This window comes from Aspergillus aculeatinus, assembly GCF_003184765.1.
Source record: "Aspergillus aculeatinus CBS 121060 unplaced genomic scaffold BO66scaffold_1, whole genome shotgun sequence".
Classification (NCBI taxonomy): domain Eukaryota; kingdom Fungi; phylum Ascomycota; class Eurotiomycetes; order Eurotiales; family Aspergillaceae; genus Aspergillus; species Aspergillus aculeatinus.
The window spans coordinates 1274916-1293484 of NW_020291470.1; the positions used below are offsets into that span (position 1 = coordinate 1274916).

At 55.3% G+C, this 18569-nt stretch overlaps 8 protein-coding genes across 8 annotated transcripts; 5 read left to right on the top strand and 3 right to left on the bottom strand.

Annotated features, from left to right (window-relative positions):
* Nucleotides 1-37: 37 nt before the first annotated feature.
* On the top strand, nucleotides 38-1505 carry BO66DRAFT_467232 (uncharacterized protein). The gene is made up of 3 exons (XM_025652546.1): nucleotides 38-415; nucleotides 489-1099; nucleotides 1182-1505. Exons 1-3 carry the CDS (start codon nucleotides 317-319, stop codon nucleotides 1297-1299), a joined length of 828 nt encoding a protein of 275 aa, XP_025509369.1. The 5' UTR covers nucleotides 38-316; the 3' UTR covers nucleotides 1300-1505.
* Nucleotides 1506-1529: 24 nt separating this feature from the next.
* On the bottom strand, nucleotides 1530-5147 carry BO66DRAFT_416789 (phenylalanine ammonia-lyase; the record flags this gene model as incomplete). The annotated part of the gene is made up of 5 exons (XM_025649624.1): nucleotides 1530-3451; nucleotides 3516-3604; nucleotides 4420-4466; nucleotides 4518-4714; nucleotides 4796-5147. 5 exons carry the CDS (start codon nucleotides 5145-5147, stop codon nucleotides 1530-1532), a joined length of 2607 nt encoding a protein of 868 aa, XP_025509370.1.
* A 1150-nt stretch (nucleotides 5148-6297) lies between these two features.
* On the top strand, nucleotides 6298-7969 carry BO66DRAFT_467234 (aromatic prenyltransferase; the record flags this gene model as incomplete). The annotated part of the gene is made up of 2 exons (XM_025652547.1): nucleotides 6298-6350; nucleotides 6458-7969. The coding sequence occupies 2 exons, from the start codon at nucleotides 6298-6300 to the stop codon at nucleotides 7767-7769; spliced, it is 1365 nt and encodes a 454-aa protein (XP_025509371.1). The 3' UTR covers nucleotides 7770-7969.
* A 346-nt stretch (nucleotides 7970-8315) lies between these two features.
* Nucleotides 8316-9983, top strand: BO66DRAFT_387422 (uncharacterized protein). The gene is made up of 5 exons (XM_025646299.1): nucleotides 8316-8365; nucleotides 8428-8874; nucleotides 8938-9397; nucleotides 9453-9526; nucleotides 9585-9983. The coding sequence occupies exons 2-5, from the start codon at nucleotides 8667-8669 to the stop codon at nucleotides 9887-9889; spliced, it is 1047 nt and encodes a 348-aa protein (XP_025509372.1). The 5' UTR covers nucleotides 8316-8365; nucleotides 8428-8666; the 3' UTR covers nucleotides 9890-9983.
* Nucleotides 9984-10432: 449 nt separating this feature from the next.
* BO66DRAFT_397157 (uncharacterized protein) lies at nucleotides 10433-12283 on the bottom strand (the record flags this gene model as incomplete). Its single annotated transcript, XM_025648578.1, has 1 exon — nucleotides 10433-12283. The coding sequence occupies one exon, from the start codon at nucleotides 12281-12283 to the stop codon at nucleotides 10433-10435; it is 1851 nt and encodes a 616-aa protein (XP_025509373.1).
* Nucleotides 12284-12950: 667 nt separating this feature from the next.
* Nucleotides 12951-14834, top strand: BO66DRAFT_387423 (putative AMP-binding enzyme). The gene is made up of 4 exons (XM_025646300.1): nucleotides 12951-13299; nucleotides 13358-13622; nucleotides 13690-13826; nucleotides 13881-14834. Exons 1-4 carry the CDS (start codon nucleotides 12982-12984, stop codon nucleotides 14790-14792), a joined length of 1632 nt encoding a protein of 543 aa, XP_025509374.1. The 5' UTR covers nucleotides 12951-12981; the 3' UTR covers nucleotides 14793-14834.
* Nucleotides 14835-15126: 292 nt separating this feature from the next.
* On the top strand, nucleotides 15127-16683 carry BO66DRAFT_467237 (putative toxin biosynthesis protein; the record flags this gene model as incomplete). Its single annotated transcript, XM_025652548.1, has 4 exons — nucleotides 15127-15324; nucleotides 15378-15516; nucleotides 15580-15688; nucleotides 15762-16683. The coding sequence occupies 4 exons, from the start codon at nucleotides 15127-15129 to the stop codon at nucleotides 16681-16683; spliced, it is 1368 nt and encodes a 455-aa protein (XP_025509375.1).
* Nucleotides 16684-17239: 556 nt separating this feature from the next.
* BO66DRAFT_310226 (leucine-rich repeat domain-containing protein) lies at nucleotides 17240-18469 on the bottom strand (the record flags this gene model as incomplete). Its single annotated transcript, XM_025643278.1, has 3 exons — nucleotides 17240-17607; nucleotides 17701-18257; nucleotides 18318-18469. Coding segments are annotated over 3 exons (1077 nt in total), but the record flags the coding sequence as incomplete, so codon positions are not given.
* Between the last annotated feature and the right edge of the window lie 100 nt (nucleotides 18470-18569).

Here is an 18569-nt window from a genome sequence, read left to right on the forward strand (position 1 = left end):
GGGAGAGGGGCTTAGGGGAATGGATGAGGTAGATGGAGTTGAGGTTGATGCTGTTTGTTTGTGTTGTGTTGAGTTTATAGTTGCAGAGGAGTTGTTTGTTGTCGCCGGTTGTATGCGGATACACACCCAGACAATCACCTTATCTTATCGGAAGCTCTTATCGATAAGCCCGGCCAAGCTTTTTGCGACATCATGACGATCTTCATCCTCTCCCCTCCTCTGGTTGCTGCTCCCTTCAATCACGCCCTATTCTTTCACCAGGAACTCACCACATTCAACCACCACCACACTCCACCACCGCAAAACCAAGCAGAAAATGTCCACCCTCAAAGAAACCCTGCTCAACGAGATCGCGCACCTCCGCGCCATCGCCAAAGACCTCCTCTTCTCCGGCACATACATCTACCCCATAAAAGTAAGTCCCCGGTTACACCGACCCCTCCGATTACACCCCTCCCAATACATCCCCAGGATCTAAAAAAAACCAGGGAATAATCTACACCCTCCACCACCGGCCCCTGTGGACGCCGCTCCTCTCGCGGTCCACTAAAACCCTCACCCTGGGCCTGGGCATCACCACGACCATGTTCTTCTTCACCTACCTCCCGCAAGTGGCGCTGCTCACCTTCACGGCGGGGCCTCTTCTCGCGCCCTTCTCCGCCGCCCTCCTCGTGCTCTCCGAATCCTCCACGATCACCACCTACCTGGCGCGGTCGTTCCTCCTCGCCGACGCGCTGACCGACACCTTCGACGCGACGCTGCTCGAGCGCGGCGAGGACGCCCTCGTCGCGCGGGAGCGCGCCGTCGCCGTCCCGCCATCCTCGTCCTCGTCCTCGTCCACTTCCACTAGCGGGGCCCACCGCCTCGGCACCCGCCTCAAGCACCCCATCGAGAAACTCTCGCCGCAGATGCTGCTGCGCTCGCTGCTGTACCTGCCCCTCAACTTCGTGCCGGTCGTCGGCACGATCGCGTATATCTATGTGCAAGGGAAGCGCGTGGGGCCGGTGGCGCACGCCCGGTACTTTCAGTTGAAGGGGTGGGGGAGGAAGGAGCGCGAGGGGTGGGTGGGTGGGGATCGGAGGAGGGGGGCGTATACTGCGTGAGTTTTTCTTCTTCTTCTAGTGGGGATGGGATGGGATGGGGGTGCGTGAGATGGGGGCTAATCTTTTGTGCGTGGGCAGGTTCGGCATGGCGGCGTTTGCGTTGGAAATGATTCCGTTTGCGTCGATTGTGATGGCTTTCACGAATACCGTTGGGGCGGCGCTGTGGGCGGCGGACTTGGAGAAGGCTACGAGGTGAGGAGCGGGGTTGGTTTGGGGGTTGGGTTGAGGGTGTGAGGGTGGAAGGGTGCGGTTGGATCAGGTGGAGGCTGGTGTTGTGGTTTAGGAAGTTGGAACTGTTGCGGTGCGTAGTTTATATTGGATGAGAACTTTGTAACTTTCTCTATCTGTAGTTTACCCCGGGACATAGCTGTGGCCCACATTTTATGCTAACCATATATTAACAACTATTGAAGTACTGTACGCAGATCACTCATTCAACTCATGCTCCGCCAGACACTCCTCCAACAGCTCGGTCATCAGAGGAACCATCTCCCCCCGCCGCATCGCCCGGTAGAGCACCCCCGTGTAGGAGCCCACCGTCGGCGCCGCGCGGCGTTGACCTGTCCTCATCGCTTCAGCCGTCGGCGTCAAGATCTGAGCCGTGCATAAGAACGGGACCCCCAGCGTCCGCCGCACAAACGCATAGACCTTCTTCGATGCCACCCCCAAATACGCACTGGCGTTGCCGTGGATCAGATACGCATCTCGATTGACACACCACGCGTCCAGAAGCAGGGAGTCCGTGTCTTCGACAAAGGTCTGCAGCGCCCCGAGTAGCTCGGCAGACGATGCACTAGCCCCAACATGGTCGAGGATGGGCACCCGCATGCTTTTCGCGATGTGCAGGAAGCGGTCCTTCGCATCCATCGTGACGGTGGAGTCGAGCATCCTCCCAAGGTGCAGCCATATCGCAGACGAAAGAGCTTCCACATTTATGGATCCGGTGTCGTTCTCATCGCCTGCATCTGGCTCGATGGCTTGCAGCAACTCGTCGAGCAGCATCGCAAACGGACGACGGATCGAGTCCAGGAACTGCAGTTGCATGGCGCGAAGGTCCAGGGCCTGGCATGCGGAGAGGAGGTGCGCGGCGGCGAGCTCGGTCAGAACCCGCACGCCCGTGGCGGTGTATCGGGCTGAGATCAACGCTAGGGAGTTCAGCGATTGATTGCCCATCTCGGCGTTTTGAACATGGTTCACCGGGCCAGCAAGAAATCCCAACTCGGACTGGAGAGCGGAAATGTATATGTCGATGGCCTTGAAGATCCCCGACTTGCTGGGCTCCTCGGCGACCAGGTTCGGGGGCAGGCCCCAGCTTGTGGCGGGGTTGATCATCTCCTGACATTGCGTGAAAAGCATGCGGCCGATGGTCTGCACTCCCTGGCGACTCTTCTCCATTGCGGCGGTCACGGCCCTGGCCTGGAAATTGCCCCCATGCAGGAACTCGCCGTCGTGGGTCACTAACGGGTTATCCGTGGTCGAATTGCATTCGATGCTCATCTGATGGTGGGCAAGGAGTAGATCCTCTAGCACCGGACCGAGCCACTGTGCCGCAGTGCGGATGGAGTATCGGTCTTGTCGCAGAGCTCCGTCTTTCCCGTCCTTGGTCCGAGCCAGCTGGGAACCCCTCAGGAATGCTCGGATGTTGCGAGAGCTTTCGACTTGCCCGGGGTGTGGACGGACTTCCCCGAAAAAGCGATCGAAGCTTTCTGGCGATCCAAGAAGCGCTTCCACAGTCATGGCTGTAAGGATTTGAGAGAGCATAGCCAGTTGCTGCACGTCATGAAGCACGAGGGCACCACAGGCCGCCGAAATAGCCGTTCCGTTGACAATTGCAAGGCCCTCCTTTGCCGTCAGGTCGACTGCCGTGATACTTGCACTAGCGAGGGCTTCATCTGCGTAAAGATCCCCATCGTGACCGGAGGTGGGAAACACCCGGATTGTAGGCTTTCCCTGGATGACACCGCTGATATATGCCAGCGGACTCAGGTCCCCAGACGCAGAGATACTGCCGCGAATGGGCACCAGGGGAATGATATTATGCGTTAGCAGTGCCTCCAACCGATCCAGGATGACCGGGCGGATGGCCGAATGACCTCGCAACAACGTGTTGATTCTTAGGAGAATAGCACCCCGAACCCAGGTCAATGGCAGGTAGTACGACTCGCGTGCTTCCTCCCGTGCGAGGTCAAATTCACGATGGTCTTCGCAAACGATGCGTCGGCGAGGTTGAGCATCTCGAGAACCCGGAGGAAGGATGCCATAACCGAGTTCTCGAGTCAGCACCCGTTGAAGTGCTTGGACATCTTTCGTGCGAGTATGCGCAGAGGCACCAAAGCCGGTGTTGACACCTAGTAGCGAAGCAGATGCATCAACTTCAGGCTCACAAGGAGTTGTATTGATAGGCTCACATACCGTAGATTACGTCTCCTGACGAAAGACTATCCAGTAAGGCGTTGTGACTTTTATTGACCTCCGAATATGCTGTTGGATCAATTTTCACGCTCTGAGCATGTCTACACATCATTAGCGCAAGGAGGCTCAAAAGGAATTTGTGACCCACCTCGCAACATAGACGACATGTGGGATGTCCAAGGTGTCACCGTCGATGGTCACTTCCACCCCTGATTCGTTTGCTAGCTGGCGGCACAATTTCCATTGTTGCACCACCAAGGATGTATGAAATTTGAAGGACTGCATCTTGGCTGGGGACAAGAATGTCCGCGAACAATTGCCAGGTTTGGGCTCGCCTGATGTCTGCTCTTAAGTACTGTACCAGCCTACTACAAATTGTGGGGTTTCAAAGCCCAGTCGTGACAGTGACGAGGCTACCAGCGCAGTCAGACTTGTGCAACATCGAGTTAGGCTTCAAAATTAGGCTGTCACTCTAATTCCTTCCAGCGCATAACACCGCCGAAAGGTGGCATATCATCCAGACCCGCTTCTCCGCAGGCACTTATGCAAGGCGTCCCCTAGCCCGGGGTCTGATCCACCAACGCTCACTAGTGTCTTATCGGACTGCAAGAAAGTAGTATCGTGAGTCAATAGCTTCATGTAAGCCTCCCGTCATGAAACCTGTGGTTACTACGGGGTACGGAGTATTACCTCTTAAGCCACTGCCACTCGAACTCCATTTTTGGACATCAGCGCAAGACCGGCGCTCTCAACCCACTCGTTCGGATCTTTGGAGTCTATTGAGCGAACATGCTGCGCCAGGCGAGTGAGAACATAAGTGGCTTCATTTAAGGCCAGATCCACTACGATGGTGGTTGTGGCGTTAGTACGGACGCCGCCATGAGCACGGATTGGATGGAAACACTTACTGCCAATGCAATTCCTCGGTCCGCCCAGAAAGGGGATGAACTTCTGCGATGGGGTTAGGAGCTAGCTCTGATGTCATTCGGAAAGACTCCTTACCCAATTCTGCTTTTGGTCAAGCCAGCGGTCGGGGTCAAATTCTTCTGCGTCGTCACCCCAGAGATCGTGACGGCGGTGCATGGCATACGTCGCGATGTGCACCATCGTACCCTTCGATACGAAGATTGGCGAGCTGCCATCGGCCCCCCCGCCAGTGGGAAGAACCGTGTCTCGGTTAGCAACTCGAGAATTGGAAGCTTGTGGCGGATGAATGCGAAGGCCTTAATGGGAAATTGGTCGTTAGCATCGTCATCCTATCAGGTGCGAAGACCTCTTACTCTCGAATACACAGCCATTCACATATTTGAGACCTTTCAATTGTTGCAGCGTAGGTGGCTGGCCGCGCAAGTGCTGTATTTCTGAGCGCACGCGCTCCCATGCATCAGGACGCTTTGAAAGAATGAAGAATAAGTTGATCAAGAGGGCTGCGACGGTGTCTGCACCGGCAAAGTACAGGGTTGTGATTTCGTCCCGCAGCGATAGTCCATCCTGTGGTAGTTGACTGAGCTGATTCAGAAAATTTGATCGATGCTTCTCGATCTCATCCTTTCCCAAGTCTTCATGATTTACCCTGATTGCTTTGTCGACATATGGTTGGATGAATGAATGCACTGTACGAACATGCGTCATAAATGCCCGCTGTGGCCAGAGGAAGGCAAAGCGTCCTAGCAACCATCGAGACTCACATCCTGCTGCTGCCTCGTAAAATGATTCTAGCAAGCCTGAATGGAGCCTATCTGGATGTTCGAGGGTTGCAAGTGACTCCCCGAACAGAAAATCTGTAGCAACATCGGCCGCAAAACGATGGAACAACGGAGCTAAGTCAAAGGCTTCCCCGGTGACGGGGATAACAGCGAGTAGAGTCTGAACATGAGGCTCGAAGAACTCAAGGTCACCAATGCGAGATTGAGTAAAGCATTTATGCAGGAGGGAACGTCTCGACCGCCACTGCACCCCATCGATCTGGAAGATGCTATTTCCCAGCAACGGTGCAAAGGCCCTATGGCGTCGTGATCCGGTATCAAAGTCTGTGAAGTTTGTGGAGAAGATGGCTCGCACATTGTCAGGCTCGATTGTGTTCAAGACCCACTGTCCTAGAAAGAGGGATCGATAGGTGTTGCCAATTTCTTGGTGTAGCTGTTGCTCGCGTCTCAGGTAGCATTGGCTCTTTCTTGCCTGTATAGAGTCACGCAGATAGTCAGAACCCAGCAGCCTCTCCCTATGGGGATAACTTTTGGGCGGCTGACAGCCCTTCAGTCGAGCTAGCTTGGAGCAGGCAGTGATGGTGGTAATGAAATACCATCCACCTAGGAGCAATAGGACCCCGATGATAGTCAATGGATATTCTTGTATCATGATGAAGATGAAGACAATAGCGGTAGCTGTGTGATCGGAAGAGTAAGGAGCGGAAGAATAAGATACGATGATGAAGACAGGTGAGCTGAAGCTGAAGAAGCATGGGACTGGAGAAGCCGGTGACAGCTGCACGCCTGACTGTCAAACGCGGTGCATAAAAAGCGCTACTCCGGACGGTTTACCCCCCTCTCATACCAATAACCTCTTTCGTATACCGAAATTCTACCTTTACCTCTCTTCTCCTCTTCCTCTCATAATCATCATATCATCTCTCTCTCTTTTTCTCTCTCTTGTTGCACTCATCTGCCAGCCACTTTGGTCTTCCTGACATTAAACATTTAAAGCTTCTTTACATGCTTTTTTTTTTACATAAAGACAGGTATAATGCCTATTAATCCGAGAGGAGTTATTTGCCTTCCGAGCCATGGTCGACTACAATATGCTCGGAACCGACCCCGAATTCTCGGTGATTCACCTGTAAGAAGTCAAAAACAAATAACCCTTTATCCCCCCTACGGCTGGCTTATCACACGTCTCACTTATTGTCTTGAGCTTCTTGTTGACGTCTCACATTTTCAGTACAGGGCGGTTCTTGCACGTTCGGTAGTGTCACTTTTCTCGCCGATCCCCATGGAAACATCCCCGAGTAGCCCAGGACACTTCACACCGATGGATACTGTCTTTTGGAGAGAGACACTGGGCAGAGATTTGCGGATTCTTCTGGATGGCGCTGAGTATGACCACACTACGCAGCAGGCGGCTCTTACGACAGTGAGCCGCTATGTGGCCCCTTGCTTAGGGCCGCGTCCTTTAGTGGGAGAGGCTGGCAGGGACCAGCCTCGTCCAGTGCGATGGAGAAGTTTCATGACGGACGACTTTTCTCCGATAGAATACAGTTGGAGCTGGGAGAACCTCGCTCCCACCATCCGGTATAGCTTCGAGCCAATTGGGAGGCTCGCAGGCACCTCACAGGACCCTTACAATCGGACGGCACCGCTGGGATGCGTGCAGCAGCTACGCGGAATCCTTCCCGCCGCCGATTGGCGTTGGTTCGATCACTTTGCCCAAGCCTTTCGGGGACCGACGACTCTGCCGCGCAAGGAGTCATCCTCCCACTCCAGCCCCTCGACAATTTTCCTCGCCTTCAACCTGGAGAAGCACGGGCACCAATGTAAATCCTACCATGTCCCACATTCGACATCGGATCAACTGGGCGGCTCACGGCTTGACGTTCTGCATCAGGCTTGCCGAGCCCTACAACAGCAACATGGGCTTCCAGCCTACGACTGTATCGAGCAATTCCTGCGACGGCAGGAACAATCGTCCGCTCCACCTATCATAATTGGGGTGGCGGTTGACTGCGTGCATCCATCTGTTGCCAATCTTAAAGTGTACTTTCGATCCCGTGCGACCAGTTTCGACAGTGTTCAGGAGACACTCTCGATGGCAGGCGCATCGCCAAGCTGGGATACCCGTGCCCTGGAGGAGCTTCGAGAATTGTGGCATCTCACGTTAGGGCTGCCCTTCGATTTCCCCAATCATCAGCAACTACTATCTAAGGACCATGAGACGTCAGGTGTGCTGTATAATTTCGGATTCAAGCAAGGCCAACGGTATCCTGACACCAAGGTGTACATTCCGGTGCGGCACTACGCGCGCAGTGACCGAGCAATTGTTCAGGGTCTAGTTGAGTATTTGGCGCGCCGTGGGCGAGCCCAGCAAGCTGAACGCTTCGTGCAAACCCTCGAACGGCTAGTCGAATCCTTCCGTTCCCTTGATGAGGCGTGCGGGCTGCAGACATACATCGCCTGTGGTAATAAGGACGGTCGGCTTAGTCTCACCTCCTATCTCTCTGCAGAGATATACTACCCCGGACGGTGGTCTAGACAGCCGTGATATGGAGCTTCTGGGATTTCATTTGCCAACACAATCTCTCCACAGGATATGTCTATTGCTTGTTGGGTGTACAATGCTTTGTATCTGTTATGATTTGCTTGTGGAATCGAGAATGAAAGATCCTCACTAGCTAGCAAGATGCAGCTGGGCTTGGCTCCTGGCAAATCAGGGTCCAGCTCGGTTCATGCAGTACCCATTAGTATGCACCGTGTGAACATTTATCTTACTACTGGATCCTCAATGCGAGTCAGCCTTTCAGTCTGTACTACTCCCGTACTTCTGTGGTAGTGGAGTTACCTGGACAGCATTCGTACAGCACTTCCTCTACCACTAAATAGAGTCGACACAGCCTAGTCATACAAACTAGGGCTCGGTTGCCTGACATACCATGGAATGAGTCGGGATGACCGAGAGTTATTTCGAGGGGGGAGGAGTGGGGGGCTGAGGGGCAATAAGAGTCCATGGATGACCGCCAGATCGTCCCGTTGTGGAAATGCCAACTGTCGGTCGGGAGGGGTTGCAGCGAGGGGGTTTGCCAGGCGGAGTCGATTAGGTAGGTGGTAGCTGTTTGTTAGCAGGTAAGTTAGCACCTGCTGGTAAATCATCCCTCTCTCGGCGCTGACCACCGTCTCACCAATTTCTAATGCAGGTGGTACAGGACATTCAATCCCGTTCACCATGCCCATTCTCCATTCGACCCACGCCTGCATTTCATGTCTCTCGGTCACGGCGACTTCGAAGGCTTAGCAAGCAAAGATGAGAGGTTTAGCTCTTCTTCACTCCTGTGGGTGTAACACTCCTACCAGCTTCTTTTAACTCTCTCCGATCGGCCGATCGAGCTGAGTTGAATGACAGTCGGATCGGATGCCCCGTGAGAGACAGTTGCCGGCAACAATCATGGCGACCGCTGTCACGGACAGCTACCTGAACGAAGACATCTCGGGTCGGCTCACGGCCGCGACGACAGTCATCGTCGTACTCACCACCACTCTTCTAGCCCTACGCATATATGTGCGGAGCCTTGCCCATGTCTCCAGCGGCTGGGACGATATCCTGCTGGCGCCTGCTTGGCTTCTTTGTCTGGGAGCATGTATAACAGGCTATAGTGAGTGGCAACGCTGATCTAGTAACTCTCGACAATCCCAACTAAACCCCCTTTCCTCTACAGTGGCTATCACGCATGGAGGCTCCGGTCGTCACATAGAAGCCGTGATGATGGATGACCCCGAGAAGCTGATCACACGCGGAAAATTGCTCTATTCTCTCAGCTGGCTGACCGCTTTCTCGAACACCTTCTCGCGGACCTCGATCTTGGTCCTGTTCCGGCGCATATTCCCGCCGGGCGTCACGCGCATCGTGACGGACCTCACCATCGTTTACTTGATTCTGTTCGTCCTCTCGCAGGCAATCGTCGGGTTAACGGAATGCCGCCCGCTGGCATACTTCTGGGACCGCAGCATCCCCGGCGGGTGGTGTGTGGATCAATTCCTCTTCTACCGAATGTCTGGCCTGCTGAATATCGCTGGAGACGTGGTTATCCTGATTCTGCCCATTCCGACCGTGTGGACTATTCATGCGTCCCTGGCCAGAAGAGCCGGGATTGCCATGGTGTTTCTGTCAGGCAGCTGGTACGTGCTCTCGTCAAATTGGCTTCTGTGTACAGGAGGTCTAATAGTTCTGTAGTGGCCTCATTGCGTCGTGTGTCCGAACCTCCTACTTCTTCACAGCCGCCAAATTGTCTATGACCGACCCGACCTGTAAGGCACCCTTCCACCTCCCCACGTCACCACGTTTTTGGTCTCTGACTAGCTGCAGGGGCGGACATCAACCTAATGACCTGGACGACCGTTGAAAGTGGCCTGTATCTCTCGGCTGCCTGCATGATAGGGCTGCGACCCCTGCTCAACCAAATGGCGGGCTGGATGACGAGGTCTCGCCTCGGGGTATTCACAGCCAAAGGCACGAAGGCCCGGTCGCGACGGAGCGATCCCGATGACGGATCACAATTGATCTCAAATGTGAAGCAAGACCATATTAATCTGGAGACCTTCGATCGGGACCGGGACACGGACGAGAGATCAGCCATAGGGAGCGGGGCGAAGCAGCCGTCTGTTGTGTAGGAGGTGCTCTCGCCAAGCAAGGGTTTAAAGAATGGATACCCAGTCACAAAATCGCTGAACGTCAACACTATAATTCTACTAGATAGTCTATGACCACTTTCTAATGTCACAAACTCGATATACATCTCTTCGAACGTCTAGTTGGCACTGAAATCTCAAGCCTATATGTGCAGAATATCTACCAACCAGGCTGTCATGCATCATGTTGAAGGTATCGTATAAAGATCTGGAATGTATAGTATGAGTGAACTAGGATTTTACTTTCTGAATGGAATGTAATGACCTGGCCATGAGCTTACTGGAGTGGAACTCATGCTTCCCATTGATTTATGTTCCATTGATCGCCTTGTCCTGTACCTGTGGGCTAATATTAATCAACCCATGGCGAAGTTCCTCGTCCTACAGATAGGGGCAGTTGCTCGTACACAGCCGAATAAGAAAACACACTCAACGGTTTCAGGCATTTTTAGTACTTAGCTAGTTGATGGTAAGTAATGACAAAGAACAGAAAAAACATAATGCGTTCTCAATTTGGCTCGCTATCTAATTAAACAGACTTTTGTAGGGACCGGTTTGTATGGGGAAAGACACCCTTTGTGGCATTCGCGAGCCGCTTCTTCTCCCCCTTGTTTCGTCCTCAGGCGAAGGGCTCTTTTTGAGCTTGGGTATCTTACTTCCCCGGCTCTTCCGACGGCTATCGTCATGCGTTCCTTGAGGTCCTGCCTCAGGATCATAATCATCATCATCATCAGGCTTACTCGCTCGGTCCTGCTCTTCAGCGCCAGAGCCTTCACATTCTTCTTCCTGGTCCGCCTCTGGGTTAATCTCAGAGGGGTCTGGGTCTGCATCAGGTTGATCTTCCAGGACCTCTTCCGGGGAGTGGGAGCGCTCTTCCTGCGCTTCTAGAGGATTTTCTCCAGGGGGGTCTACAGCCTCCTCTTCTGGCCGATCGTCATGATGTTCCTCTTCTTCGTTGTCCGCAAGGTCTTCTTCGTCGGAATGCAGATCGGGATGGTCTTCGGGTTCCTCATCTGAGGACTCATCTTCTGTCGGATCCCTGAAAGGGTTCCTTTCATACTCTGCACCAGGCTCCTGTTCACCGTGGTGTTCTCCTTCCGGATTTCCTTCCGGGTCTCCTCCACGGACCGAGCTGCGGTCAAGTTCCACCATCATAGAATCTCTATCACGGATCCGTAGAGGGCTAGGACTACGAGAACTTACATCGCCCATAGCCGAGGCCAATGCAGCCAGGTCGCTGCGGCTGCGTTGCCTCCCTCTGGCGTCATCGGCATGCTCGTACTGCTCGATGCCGATCCTCCTTCCTTGAAGGTGCATCTCCAAGAGCGTATCCATTGGCCCGGGGAGAGCAAGCAGAGCCAGGTAGTCGAGGTGGCCCGCAATATGCCGCAAGAGGCCCCCGTTCCCGTGCCCCCCAGAGCCGTGATCTTCCTCACGGAGACCACAGAAGGGACACTGCTTGAGTGGATGAGCTTGCCCAGCCGCGCTTGCGCGTCGGTGGTCGTCCATGTGCTTGATCCATGCCTTCATGCTGCCGAAAACGCTGGAGCACGAGCCCCAGAGGCACAGGTAGGGTCGCACGTCTTGCAGAACATGATCCTCCCACCGGACCTCATCGAAGTCCCCGACGGGGAAGTAGACCATGCAGTAGGGGCATCGGAACTCGGGCTCACCGTCCTTGCATCGCGGCATTGGGGGCCACGCGAATACGTCGGGCATGTCCCGCAGTGGCTGCTTTCTTTCCCGAACAGTCTTCCGCTTGCTACTCGACCCCCGGCGATGTTTGTGCTGGTGATACCCAATGGCGATGCGGCTGTCGACCAGCCTTGTCCCGATCCGAGCGTGAAGCTTGGAGTCGACGCAGGGAAACATCTGCTTGATGATGCGGAACACGAAGTCCTTGAATCGAGACGTCACGTCGTTGTTGTCGGCATCCAACACTGAGAACATGGAAGGGTCCTCCTCGTGCTTCCGGAGGCGATGTTTGCTTTTGCCGCCGTGCCCTTTTTTGCTCCGCGCATCGGAGGTGAGCAGATGCACCCGCATCTTGTTGATGAAGTTGTACACGTTCTCCAGAAAGGTGACCCGCGGGGCTTTCCTAACCAAAAGCACCAGCAGGTTGACGCGGATGAGCCTGAACAGATAGGTGAATAGATCCATGGTTGTCGGGTGCTTGGCCTGGTATCTCACCGATGCTTTCTTGCTCGTCAGGAAGCGAGATTCCTTGACGAAGCGGCGGAATGTGTTGTGGACGTCCGCGAACGAAAGGGTTCTCTGCACCCGGTGGCTGACCAGCTCCTGGAGCATTGCGTCGCAGATCTGAGCCTGGTCGTAAAGACTCTTGATGGTGGTGAATCGAGACATAGTGGAGCACATTTTGAACGAGGGTCAAGGCGTGGAGTATCGGCAACCTTGGGTTAGATCGTCTTGCGAGTCCGGGGCAGGATCCTGTTTCGAGGCTATATAAGGTGATCTGTGTCTACAGCGGCTTTGTTCGTGACTTGAGAACAATGGCATTGTTTTGACTTCGAGTATCTCGGCCTTGAATGTTTGTGTAGATCCTACTTGCCTGAAATCTACCGGCATTGTCTATCTTGTCTTTGCCATTGACACAAAGATTCAATTGAAGTCAATTGAAAGTCAATTGATGGGGAATTGATGAAGAAAGAAACATGACCACTCTCTATTGTCTCCATTTCATAACACAGTCAGTCTGATTTGGGTTGTTCCAGCTGTGCTATGCTACAGGACACTGAGCTTCTTTTCAGACCATTCTCCTCATGCCTCGGTCGGACCACAAAGTCTCACTGGATTATCTAGCGGATTTGGCCAAATTCAACGAAGAGGAGACAAGCATGTTCGACTGATTGGATTAACTACATCATGTTGCTCCATAAACATCGCTAAAATCGAGTACATGTATAGAGGAAAGTCCTTGTGCGACACACTCCCTTGCAGCTGATCACCGGGATGCCATTCTGCTCTTCCCCTCACTCTCTCTCCCACAACTTCTCTTTCCCCTTCCCCTCCACCCACTTTCTTCCCCATCTCTCTCAACCCCAAGAAACATCACCATGGAGCAACCAAAATCACCATTTCCTCTGCCAGGTATCCAACACGGCCAACGAATTCTCGCTAGCGTCGTGGAGAACCGTGCAAAGAACGAACCCAACAGCCCGTGGGTGTCAGTCCCCATCGACGATGCCGATCTCTCGCGGGGCTTTCGAGAAATCAGCTTCCAACAACTGAACAACGCAGTCAACCACGCCGCCCATTGGCTTCACCAGAATCTGCCTGCCACAACAGGGCTATTTCAATGCTTTGCCTATGCGGGACCCAAGGACTTTCGCTATCCCATTCTTGCTGTTGCCGCGGCCAAGTTACAGAAAGTGGTCTGTTGCCCTGGATTTCTCTTGCCCACAAGGAAGTGACGTTGATGTTGTTCTACAGATCGTACTTCCTTCTCCCCTCATCACGCCCGAGGCTCAACTACGTATCTTCCGGCAGAAGAACTGCACGGTATATTTGCGACCTGCATCCATGGCAGACCATGTTGCGGCTATTCTTCGGGAGACACCTGAGATTCAGGCTTTGACGGTCCCTGAGCTCGGCGACTTCTTGCAGGATGCTGAGGCGGCGCCGTATACGTATGCTAAGACTTGGGAGGGGGGAAAGGATGACCCGTGGATTGTCTTTCATACGTCCGGCACAACAGGTAGACATTCATCCTCCGTGGGCTATGACCACTTCTGGTACACTGCCTGCTGACAAGCTTGAGTTAGGCTTCCCCAAACCCATTACGTATACCCATCGGATGATGACGAGTCCAGACATTGCTGCATCTCTCCCGGACATCGAGTATACTCACGTGCATCAATATGCTCTTCAACGGTGGTACACGCCGCTACCTTCGCTTCATGTGTGTCTAGAACTCGTGGGTCTACTTTCTCGCGCGGAGTACTGACTATTCTAGTTTGTGGGTACGGTGATGACCCTGTCTATGACCTCCTTCGTTCATATGGTCGCGGTCGTGGGTCCTTCGGTTCCCCCTTCACCCCAGGTTGTTGCAGACATCCTGCGTTATGGTCGAGTGGATGGAGCCTTGCTCACTCCCGCTCTCATCGATGAGCTTTGTCTCATACCATCTGGACTGGAGGCTCTACGCAACCTCAAATATGTGCACTTTGCCGGGGCGCCTCTTTCTGCCAAAGCCGGCGCACAACTGGCTCCATATACTCATCTAGTGCCCTGTATAGGCAGCACCGAGGCAGGGGGCTATTTCACCACAGTCCAAGACAAGGACCGCCCGTGGGACTACATCACCTTCCAGAAACACGCAGGCGCCGAGTTCGAGCATCGTTTCAATAATCTACATGAGCTAGTGTTCGTTCGGCGACCAGAATGTGCTATGCAGCAGATATTCTCTGCGTACCCGGACAGAGATCGCTTCGAGACCAAGGATCTGTGGGTTGGGCACCCTGAGCACAAAGGCTCGTGGAAGATCATCGGGCGTACCGACGATTACGTGGCTCTCGCACACGCGGACGGGCTGCATGCCTCGCTGTTGGAGCCTGAGGTTGAAGCCCACCCGGGCGTGAAGTCGGCTTTGATCGGTGGCCACGGTCGTCCAGCGCCTGTGCTCATTGTCGAGTTCTTCCCCGAGGCGGAGGTGGGTAATGATCATCAGTCTCTGCTTGAAAGTCTACATCCGTATTTCGAAAAGGTCAATGCACATGTGCATGACTGTGTCAAAATCTCGGCGGACCGGATCATAATTGCGCGCAAGGACAAGCCTTTTGTGCGTACGATCAAGGGTAGCGTAGCCCGATTGCAGACTCTCAGCCTGTACGAGGATGAAATCGCGGCACTGTTTGGGTCGGAGTAGGTCAGCAAGTAATCTGACAATGCGAAAATAAGAATGGAGGGTCGAAATTTTACTCATCATCACATGTCAATTTGTGTAAAAATGTATCCCTTGTAGAGTGCAGCGTGGATGGTGTCACTGGAAATTCATGTGAACAGGAATCAGCTGAGATCAGCACTAGTCAGTCAGCTTGTCACTTGCAGTAACAATGGGGAAATCAACCCGAAAGGGCGCTGGAACTCCGCACTGGAACCTCCCCCGCACCCGCACTCAAGCTTTCCTTTTACTCCACATCCCCAGAGCTCACCACCACCACCACTAAAACATCTCAACCTCCAAGTTAACACTAAGCATCATGGAGACCAGTCCATTTCACATTATTGAGCACTCGATCCCCGGTCAGCATATTCGCGATCACCACCACGCCATCAAAGGCCGTCAAGAGACCGCTCTCCGACTCGCCATCAAACAATACATCCCTGTCGACCGACCCGGCCCGATCCCCGAGCATGCTGTCACGATTATCGGGGCGCACGGCACAGGCTTTCCCAAAGTAAGTCAGTCTAGCAGACCTTTAAAGAATGGCGTCCTGATCATAAAGCCCAGGAAATCTACGAGCCACTATGGGAAGACCTCTATGCCCAGCTGAAGCAACACTCCATCCCGCTACGGGCCATCTGGGTCGCCGACGTCTCGAACCAGGGCGCCAGCGGTGTCCTGAACGAGGATATCCAGGGCGATCAGAGTAAGCCCGCCTCCCCCCTCCTAACCCCCGCGATATCATCAAAGCCTAACACAACCGGAACAGCAAACTGGTTCGACCACTCCCGCGACCTCCTATACATGGTTAACCACTTCCGCGAGGAAATGACCCGACCGATGATCGGAGTCGCCCATAGCATGGGATGTGCGCAGCTGTACGCTATTCTCCCCAAACGTCAAACGTCACCAAAGACCACTCCTCTGACAACCAACCAACCAAAAAAACAGAGTCCAACTCTCGATCATGCACCCACGCCTCCTCTCGACCCTCATCCTCATCGAACCCGTCATCCTCGACTTCGCCAGCCGCACCGCGGGCCGCAGCCCCAACCCCAACCCGTCCCGCTCCGCCGCCCTCCGCAAAGACCTGTGGCCCTCGCGCGCCGCCGCCGAATCCGCCCTCCGCAAGTCCCTGCTGCGCCGCTGGGACCCCCGCGCCGCATCCCGGTACCTCCACTTCGGGCTGCGCGAGCTTCCGACCCGGCTGTATCCTGCGACCACCACGCCCTCAACCCCGGGAGACAACAGCAACAACAGCAGCAACGCCACAGAAAACGCCCAAACCCCGCCACCCACCCCGACGAAAGCAGTGACCCTAACAACCACCAAGCACCACGAAGCATGGAGCTACAGCGTCCCGAACCTCGAGCCCGCCGCCGCAAACCTCGACCCCCTCCTCCTCCCGGACTGGGACAGCGAATTCGAGCGGCCCTTCAGGGTCTCCCGCCCGGAGTGCCAGATCAGCATGCGTAATCTCCCCTTCGTGCGGCCCAGCGTGCTCTGGGTGTTTGGGGGCCGGAGCTATCTCTCGCCGCCGGCGGAGCAGGACAAGAAACTCCGGTTGACGGGGTCCGGGAAGGGCGGGAGTGGGGGATTCAGGGAGGGGAAGGTGGAGAAGGCGGTGCTGGGGTCGGGGTCGCATATGTTGGTTGTCGAGGAGGTGGGGTGGTGCGCGGAGAGGATGGCGCGGTGGTTGGGCGGTTGGTTCGCGAGGTATGAGGCGGAGGAGCGGTTTTGGGGCGGTTATCGGTCGAAGAAGTCGGAGGGGGGCGAGATGGTGAGGGCTTCGGAGGAGGGGTTCGAGGCTTCGGTGGGGGATTTGGGGGAGGAGAGGCCCAAGGGTATGGGGAGGGGGAGGGGGAAGTTGTAGATTTGACGGCTGGGGTCCTGGAGGTATTCGGTGTGGATGCTTGTCTTGTTGCTTGCGGAGAGAGATAATACACTGAATTGTCTGCAATATAAGCGTGAGCGAAAAGAGTCGTGCTCGTGGTCGTGGTCGTGGGAGTAATTCCCGCCAGGCAGTCGGACTCCCTTGACTCTCTAGATTCTAATATCCATATCTTCGTCAATTCATTCCAGAAACGAACACGCCACCAGTAGAATGTGACTACATGTCAAAGCTGGTCAATAAGAAACCACACCCACATCCACATTAAAACATCCTGCAAACATGCAAATGAGCAAAGCACAAACACAAACAACATGCTCAAACACACCAATACCAGTCAAACTCGCTACATCCTGCCCCATAGGCCGACAGCCAATGGTCTAAGTATATGCCATAGATGATACAAAATGTACAATACATACACCCCGCCACTCCCCAAACCATCACAGAAACCCTTGAACCGTGCACGGGATATACAGCCCCCAGCAGCGGCACTCCCCCTCAAATCTGAGATCTCAGCACACACGCACACACCCCCTCAGATTTCAGCCCCCGGCACACACCCCCAACTACACCCCAACCGCCGGAAGGGTAACGGCCGAAGCCCCTCCCCGGACGGCCGCGGGCCCTTCAACCCGTTCTCGTACGTGCTGCAGTCCCACCACTCGATCCACTCGGTGCGCGCGAGCACGAACCCGCGGTGACACACGGAGCAGCTGCGGCCGCCGGCGGCGCGCACCTCCCTTGCGTCGCGCAGCAGCCGCAGCATCAAAGCCGGGTAGCCGGCCAGCTCGGCGTCGGAGAGGAGATCGAAGGACGGGGAGCGCGTGAGCGAGAGGAGGGCGACTTCGCGGAGGGAGGGGACGCGCGAGGCAGCTGGAGGGAGGGGTGCTGGGCATGGGCGGTCTTGGGGCTTGGTGTCGGGGTCGGTGTTGGTGTCGGTGGCGGCATCGAGCTCCATTGCTGTTGGCTGCGAGCTGGCGCTGCTGCTGGTGCTACTGCTGCTGCTGCTGCCGGCCAGCACGCCTTCGGCATTGTAGCGGCGGACGGGGCCGGTTGCGACATGCACGGGGGCCCAGGCTTGCTCGGGCGCGGGGCCCTCGTAGACGCACGCCCGCAGCGCCTCGCGGGGGACGTGCCACTCGGCCACGGCGGCCTCGGGGTCGTGGGCTCCGTCGTCGATCTGTAGGAGCGGATTCGGCCGCACGGTGAGATGCTTCAGGTCGCCTTTGCGAATCAACCACAGCAGCTCCCAGGGGAGGCTGCGCAGCCGGTTGACGGACAGATTGACCTCCTGCAGCATGGTCAGGCGGCGGATCGCGGTCGGGATCTCGGCGAGCTTGTTGTTGCGCAGGCTCAGGACGCGCAGCGTGTCCAGCTCGAAGAGCTCGCCGCACAGCTTGGGCAGGGCGTTCCCGGCGAGGAACAGCCGCAGGAACGGCTCGAGCGAGGTGTAGACGTCTTCGGTGACGGGGGGTTCCTTGATGGCGGGGAGTTTGGTGAGGTGCTGCAGCGGACGAAGCAGGCCGGACGGGATGCTGCGGAGGTTTCCGCCGCTGTTTGTTGTTAGTGGTGTTCATACCATGTGGAGACGAGACTCTGGGGCAGAAACTCACCTCAAGTCCACACTATCATCCCCCCTCTCCAGACAATCATTCACAATCGCCCGCGCGATCCGATGCTCCCTGGGCTCTTCCTCGATCCCGCGCCTCAACCCCCCCAATCCCAACAAGGTACCCCTCTGACCCTGCCCCTGACCCTGCGAGCTCACAAACCCGGAAACCTGCTCCCCCCATTGATGTGGTTGCTGCTGCTGCTGCTGCTGCTGGTCGACCTCCACCTCACCATCAAACCTCCTCTCCCCCTCC